Source organism: Camellia sinensis, chromosome 3 (assembly GCF_055761805.1).
Source record: "Camellia sinensis isolate YWXY chromosome 3, ASM5576180v1, whole genome shotgun sequence".
In the NCBI taxonomy this organism is placed as follows: Eukaryota; Viridiplantae; Streptophyta; class Magnoliopsida; order Ericales; family Theaceae; genus Camellia; species Camellia sinensis.
Window position 1 is genome coordinate 182,589,828 of NC_138963.1, and position 7,705 is coordinate 182,597,532.

The 7,705-nt window shown below is 43.1% G+C and overlaps 1 protein-coding gene across 1 annotated transcript; it reads left to right on the forward strand.

Annotated features, from left to right (window-relative positions):
- Positions 1 to 234: 234 nt before the first annotated feature.
- On the forward strand, positions 235 to 1,960 carry LOC145822077 (uncharacterized). Its single transcript, XM_082918665.1, has 4 exons — positions 235 to 415; positions 655 to 965; positions 1,133 to 1,394; positions 1,479 to 1,960. Exons 1-4 carry the CDS (start codon positions 235 to 237, stop codon positions 1,958 to 1,960), a joined length of 1,236 nt encoding a protein of 411 aa, XP_082774791.1.
- The last annotated feature ends 5,745 nt before the right edge of the window (positions 1,961 to 7,705 follow it).

The following is a 7,705-nucleotide window of genomic DNA, read 5'->3' on the forward strand; positions in this document are numbered from 1 at the left end:
CCTCTGGGATTTGAATGATGGAATATTGATTGGGGTTTAGTCATAATTTAATATTTAATTGTCCAAAATTTGGGGCGTGACAGTTTGGTATCAGAGCTCTAGGTTACCCTAGACTTGTGAGAGTTTAGGTGATCCTCGGATTGTGGAAACATGGGTTAGCTGGTTTAGGTTGGTGGTTGAATTTATTCTAAGTATTCATGAACGAATTCTTCTTGTGTGTTTAACTTGAAGGTGATGGCTAGAAGGTATAATTTGAGAAGCGTTAAGCCCAATGGCACAGGGGAAGAAACAACTGCTAACGCAGCGGCAACAACAGCGGTAGCGGCGACTGTTTCCGAGGCAACCAATATGGTGCAGGTTAATGTGGGGGAGATGATGGCTCAGTTACTTCAGGTTGTGCAAAACAATAATCAAGGTCAGTAGGGAGATCTTTTTGCGAAGACAAACAAAGAGTTTGGTTCTTTGGGAGCTCAAAAATTCTCTGGAGATGGAGGCCCCATTGCAACTGACGCTTGGGTTCAGAAATGTGAGATGGTGTTTGGTCGTATGTAGCTCACCGAGGTTCAAAAACAGGAGTTCAGCTTAAGGGAGTAGCCTTATTTTGGTGGAACTCGTGGAAAGAGGGTCTAGATTTAACAACTTTGACTTGGGCAGATTTCAAGACTCGTTTGGATCGAAAGTTTGTTCCAGCTGCTATTCGGCCTCAACTGAGTGATGAATTTTTGAAGTTGACTCAAGAGGGTAGAACAGTGATCGAGTATGTCACTAAGTTTAATGAGTTGTCTCATTATGCCCCTTACTTGGTCGACACGCAAGAGAAGAAGAATGAGAAGTTTATTAAGGGATTGAATCATTACCTGTCTAAGTTCCTTATTCCCTTTGATGTTGAACCGTTTGACAGAGTTCTTGACTTGGCATTGAAGTATGAGGAAAAGGAGAAGCAGTTTAAAGAAGGGAAGGCCAAGGTCGGAGAGACTTCTAGAGGGAGTCACTTCCAGCAGTGGGATGGAAACAGATACCGACCCTATGATCAAAAGCATAGGGGTCAGTAGCTTCAGAGGCCACAGCAACAGGGTAGTCAGGGAAATTTTAGACCTCTGGGCAATTTCCAGCCCCAGTGGCACTATTATAGAGACAAGGTGGTCCGCGCCCTCAGGGTTATCAAGGACAGTGGCAGCAAGTGCCACAGTTGGGTTATCGTCCTCCCGTACCTCAGTTGGAGGGACCCCCACCTATCCGACCAGTAGCACCTCAACCGAGCAATAGGAAGTGTTTTGGGTGTCAACAGTTGGGGCATGTAATCAAGGATTGCCCTCAGAGACAGCAGGCGCGACAGGGTCAGACAGCTCCAGCCAGAGCATTTGCAGTGATACCAGGAACTAACAAAGTGCAAGGTACTTTTAATCTCTTTCAAGAACCAATTAGAGTACTTTTTGATACTGGTGCCTCTCATTCTTTTATATCTAGGTAGTTTGTAGAAAGAGAACATATTGTAACTACCTCCTTATCTACACCTATTCGTGTTGAGACCCCTTTAGGAGGGGCAGTTACTCTTTATGAGATGTGTAAAGATTTTGAGATTGACTTTGAGGGTAGAGTCTTGTTTGCAGACCTAATTGTGTTAGGGTTTGAGGGGTTTGTAATTATTTTGGGTATGGATTGGCTACGAAAACACTTTATGACTCTAGATTGTGCTGGAAGGACTGTAAATATAGATATTCCCGGTATGCCACGGCTTACCCACACTTCTAGCGATGGAGAAGAGTCGGTGATGACAAGTTTTCTGTGCTCAGTAGAAATTCCTAAGCAGGATATTAGTGAGGTAGATGTGTTGCGTGAGTTTGAGGATGTATTTCAGGAGATACCTGGACCTCCTCCTCGACGGGTAGTAGAATTTCGCATTGACTTAGTGCTGGGAACTACACCAATTTCTAAGGCGGCATACAGAATGGCACTGTAGACATCCCCGAACGCCCCGGGAGGGTGAGCTCCCGTTCTGTTCATTTGTGGGGTCACTACAGCTCGGACTCTCAAATTGTCACGGTTCTTAATCTTGAACCAAAGAGTCCAAATCTGGCAAATCGTTTTGAGAAACAGATTTTTGAAAAGAAGTGCCAAACATGGACTGCTTTTCCAGATACAGAGTCGCCACCTAAATATTTTTTTTACGGGGGAATTTAGGAAACCCTGACTCGGTGCCAAAGGCCACATGTCCATCATCACCAAAGTTGTCTTGGCTCGGGAGCAGGGGTACGATCAGGGAAGGTCAGCTATGAGCACCCCCTTTCGCCCGGTCCGAAGACCGGCCTCTACTAACCATGATATCCGATTTTGAAAACGTTATGTGTTCTTATTCCGGTTATTAGCCTAGAATTACTATGTTATGCGCACAGCAAACAAGTATAGACTAGATTGCCTAATTTGGAAACAAGCATTGCATATCCGTTTGTTTTGAAAAGCGCTTTGGAATTTGCTACTCGCAAGTAGGCTAAAACACGGATTTCAACGAGTTTTTCCAACTCAAACAATCCAACCTTCACCCACAGGCATTCAAACAGTTTATCTCATATAAGCACTTAGCCATATGGTAAGCATACTATCATGGCAACATTCACACGCATGCAATATGCTCAAGCGAAAATACTTACATCGTACTCCGTGCCAAAACAATAAACTAGTTAGCAAACATGCATGTCCTAGTTCATGTTAAAATGACTAATGCAACACAAGCAAAATGTGATTAGGATAGGCTCGGCTAATCTACGATGACATGTGAAATGCTACAACTAACACGTATTCAATTTGGAAATTGAAATACAGATGCAGTTAGAATGATGCGCCGAGCCCGGTGCATGTAAAACAAATGTATGGATGCACGCATGCATAGCATAAGATATGCTAATCTAAACATGCCCTAATCTACCATCATAAGCAGGTAAATAAAAGGGAAGGAAGAAATGGGGGTTGGAAGACATTCACACACTCACCCACACTTATTACAGATTTGCCCTCGCCCGGAGGGACCAAATAAATAATACAAATTAATTAACTACGCAAGCTAATTAAATATTACAAATTGCCTAATCAATTAACAAACTAATTTAAACTAGGAAAAGCAGTAAACCGCCTCGGGAGGAGAGCTCGATGCAATGCATGCTCGGTCCTGCTCGGAAGTGCACCGCCATGCATAGGCTGCCTCTGTTTTCCTTGCTGTGCTCCTCTGGAGGCTACCAAAACCTCAGGATTGCTTCTCTGGATACTGGGGAATGCCATCGGCTGAGTAGGATTACCACCGGCAGTGGTATGTGGTCACCGGCCATCTATGAAGCTATCGGCAGAAGGATAATTGCCGGTCGGCATTGGGCACTGCCGGTCGGCAGAAAGCTCCTGCAGAATCTGTAATTGACAGCAACAGAGGGCAAGGCAGAGCATGGCAATGCAATTCAAGGCATATATGCACCAATCATGTCCCTTATCATGTTAGTGACTCAAAGGGACATGCTCCTTGGTTCTCGGACCATCAATCGCACATTTCGATGCGTGATGGCCCAAGGGACCAAGTGTGCACACTTTGATGTCAAATGACATGCAATGCAAACCAACAAACAAATGGGGACTTAACCTCTATCATGGATAGTCAAGAGGCCAAACATGTATGCCAATGCAATGCAACCTAAGCATGTTAACTAGGCATGCAATACGACAATGCAAATGAGCATGCAAGGAATGCAAGACATAGAGCAATGCAACTAACAAGTTTGTAAGGCTAATGTAGGCATTCAAGCACGTAAGCCAACATGTGACTTCATTCAATCATGTGATTCCAAACATGCGACAACTCGCCAATGTACTACAATATACAAGGAGAGCATGCGACAAACAAAGAGATGGACTTAAACATGATTTGGGCAGCTCTAAATAGGCCCAAAACAGTAGCCATAGTGCTGTAAAATGAGGGCTAAATGACATGCAAACATGCATGCACACAAGGACCAACACTTAAGCATAAAAAGGCAATTCTCAAGCACACTTGAAAGAGGCATAACATGGACTAATGGCATACAAGGTAAGCATTGAAAATCATGTTAAAACATGGTGCCAAACCAAGCAACAAGGCAAGCTAAACATGCGACAATGGTCCAAGCATTCATGGCTTACCAAAGAGGCAATGGACTACACTTAGTACAACCACACATGGCAGGACTTAGGCAACCAAAAATAGAGTTTTAACACATGAAACTAAGTCCAAAAGACCAACTAGATAGCGTCTAGATGGTTTGAATTTAAAGGCATGCATAAATGCTAAAACATGGAGCATGCAAGGCAAGCTTCCAAAGCTTCAAAGAGGCATCCAAGGCAAACATATGAGCATGTCAAAGGGACTGAAATAACATGTAGGGTGGTTCCAAACCACCGAAATGATGCAAGCAACACATACTACACATTCACATGCTTAAAGCATACAAGCTCAAATACAAAGGAGCTATACTACGCATGCCAAGATCAACCCAAACAACTATGGACAAACCTAAAACATGGCAAAATGAGCACAAAACCTTCACAAGGCTAAACCTAAAACATGCTAGAGCAAAGGCTAACAACCTAAGGCATATTAAGGCAATAATAAGGCATTACATGGTAGGTATGCTAAGTATGCATGGTGTACCAAAACCAACACACAACAAGGTTATATCATGGCATAATAAGCATGGAAAACAGCCAAGACATGATCGATACACACTCTAACATGATGCTCCCTCAAGAGGCCAAAAGGGGTCCCTTTCAAGGACAACAAGGAGAGGGGGTGGCCCTCCCCTTTTGGAGACTTCAAGGCACCATCTCCGCCACTGAAATCCCTCAAGATTTCAGTGGTGAAGAGGCCCAAACACCAAAGTCTCGAAACTTGCACAAAAAAGCACAAAAAGGAGCCTTACAAGGCTTAGGAGGGGTCAAACAAACCCAAACCACAAAACACTCTTAATAAAAAATCAAAAAGGATAAAAAACAGAACTTTTTTATGTTATACACTAAGCACAAAAACAGCTCTAAGATAGGTAGAAAAGCAATGCAAAAATGGAGAATAAAAGGGAAGTTTCTCACCCTTGTAGATCACCTTCACAAATGATGCTCCAACAGCCCTCCTTGGCTTGAATCCAGCTCCAAAACTTCAAAAACAACCTCTTAGAACCTCAGTAGCTAAGTAAAGGTGAAACGCTATGTGTTTGTGTGCAATAGTAAGACACAAACACACTTTAACACACATAAGAGGGAGATATAGAGATAGGATGTGTATGGATTCTAACCCTAGAACTCAAAACCCTAATATGGCTGTCCAAAATCTCTAAAGTGTCTAACCCTAAGCAAGGGAGAGGAAAGCTCCTCTTATAGAGCTTCTTGTCTTGTAAAGCTTACAAGACAAGTTTCTAAAGAGGGAGATCCCTCCATACACGTGTATGGAGGGGAGCCAAATACAAGACAACTGTAATAAAATATCTGCAAAAGCAGATGAACAGTAGTCGGCTACCCAAAAATGCCATTTTGGCAAAAGAGAGTGCCGACCGGCAACAAATAGTGCCGACCGGCAATATACATTGCCGATGGCAGCAAAAACCAGCCGGTGGCCTCTGGCCATGGCCGGTGGTGTGTGGGGATGCCTCACAAGGCATTCCCTGCCCCTCCAAGGCAAAATGCAAGTGTTTGGTGCAAAACCAGACACTGAACAGTCAAGTTCGGAGATCTTGAGGCAAGGCGCGTAGCCGAGACCTCCAGGAACTCCAAACGAACACAAACAAGGGTAATCACCAAGTGTTCCAATGGTGATGTCCAAGTCTTGAGGACGGTCAAAATGGGGTGTCTACAGGCACCTAAAGAGCTTGTGGAGATGAAGAAGCAGCTGGAAGAGATGCTTCAGAAAGGGTTCATTCGTTCAAGTAACTCCCCGTGGAGAGCACCCGCGATCTTTGTCTTCAAGAAAGATGGCGCTCTCCATGTGTGCATAGATTACAGAGAGCTAAACAATGTGACTATCAAGAACAAATATTCGCTACCTAGAATTGATGACTTGTTTGATCAGTTGAACGGGGCAGCCGTGTTCTCTCAGTTTGATCTCAAAACGGGTTACCATCAGATGGGTGTGTCAGAGGAAAGTATATCGCTTACTGCTTTTCGGACCCGGTATGGGTTGTACAAATTTCCTGTAATGCCTTTTGGTTTGATAAATGCTCCTGCCTATTTCATGGACTTGATGAACATAATTTTTCAACCGTATCTAGATAAGTTTGTAATTATCTTCATAAATAATATCCTGGTGTATTCTAAGAATGAGAAGGAACACAGAGAACACTTGAAAGTTGTATTGCAGACTTTGAGGGAGCAACAGTTATACGCTAAGTTTAGTAAGTGTCACTTTTGGGAGAAAGAAGTTCGATTTTTGGGGCATGTTGTATCCAATCAAGGGATAACGGTAGATTCTGAGAAAGTTGTTGCGGTCAAAGAATGGAAGTAGCCCACGAACCCTACAGAGGTGAGAAGTTTTTTAGGACTAGCCGGTTATTACAGGAGATATATAGAGAAGTTTTCCACTATTGTTGCACCCATGACCAAGTTGACCCGTAAGAATGTGAAGTTTTTATAGACAGATGATTGTAAGAAAGCTTTCCAGGAATTAAAACAGCGGTTAACTACAGCTCCGGTGTTAACTATACCGGTACAAGGGGAAAAGTTAGTAGTGTTTATTGATGCGAGTGGAACTGGGTTAGGATGTGTGTTGATGCAGCATCAAAAGGTTGTATCTTATGCTTCTCGACAGTTAAAGTCTCATGAGAGACGATACCCTACTCATGACTTAGAGTTGGCAGCAGTTGTTTTTGCATTGAAAGTATGGCAACACTATTTGTTTGGGGAGCACTTTGAGTTGTACACAAATCACAAGAGCCTCAAATATCTTTTTTCTCAAAAAGAGTTGAACATGAGGCAACAGAGGTGGGTTGAATTAGTCAATAGTTATGATTTCGAGATCCTTTACCACCCGGGGAAAGGAAATGTGGTCGCTGGTGCACTTAGTCGACAACATGGGATTATAGCTTCTTTGATGATTCAGGAATGAAAGTCCTTGGAGTTAATTTTGATATATGATGTTCAACCAATAGAGAGTGCTGAGAGGGCACACATTGCTAGTTTGACCGTGCAGCCAACGTTACTGGGTAAAGTTCGTCAGATGTAGAACTTAGATAGGTTTCTCGTCAACAAGCTCGATGACCTTGTAGCGGATTTGATCGATGATTGTCCTACTGATTGGTCTGTGGACTCAGATGGGGGATTACAATTCAAGGGCAGGTTGTGTGTACCTAACATTGTTGAATTAAGGAAATAGATTATGGATGATACCCATAGGTCCCGATATACTATTCACCTTGGTGGGACTAAGATGTATCATGACCTGAAGAGGACGTTTTGGTGGGAAGGTATGAAGAAGGATGTAGAAGAGTATGTTTCTCGATGTTATGTTTGTCAACAGGTTATAAGGTAGAACACTAATGACCGTTTGGACTTTTGCAGCCTCTCAAGATCTCTACTTGGAAATGGGAGTACATCTCTATAGACTTCGTGGATGGATTGTTGCGGTCTAAGCGAGGCAATGAATCTATTTGGGTGATAGTGGATCGACTCACCAAGTCTGCTCATTTTATTCCTATCAGTGTTTACC

Coding starts and splice junctions, on each gene's coding strand:
- LOC145822077 (XM_082918665.1), top strand. CDS start 235: ATGGCTAGAAGGTATAATTTGAGAAGCGTTAAGCCCAATGGCACAGGG. Junction 416..654: donor TGTGCAAAACAATAATCAAG/GTCAGTAGGGAG, acceptor TGACTTGGGCAG/ATTTCAAGACTCGTTTGGAT. Junction 966..1,132: donor TTAAAGAAGGGAAGGCCAAG/GTCGGAGAGACT, acceptor GCACTATTATAG/AGACAAGGTGGTCCGCGCCC.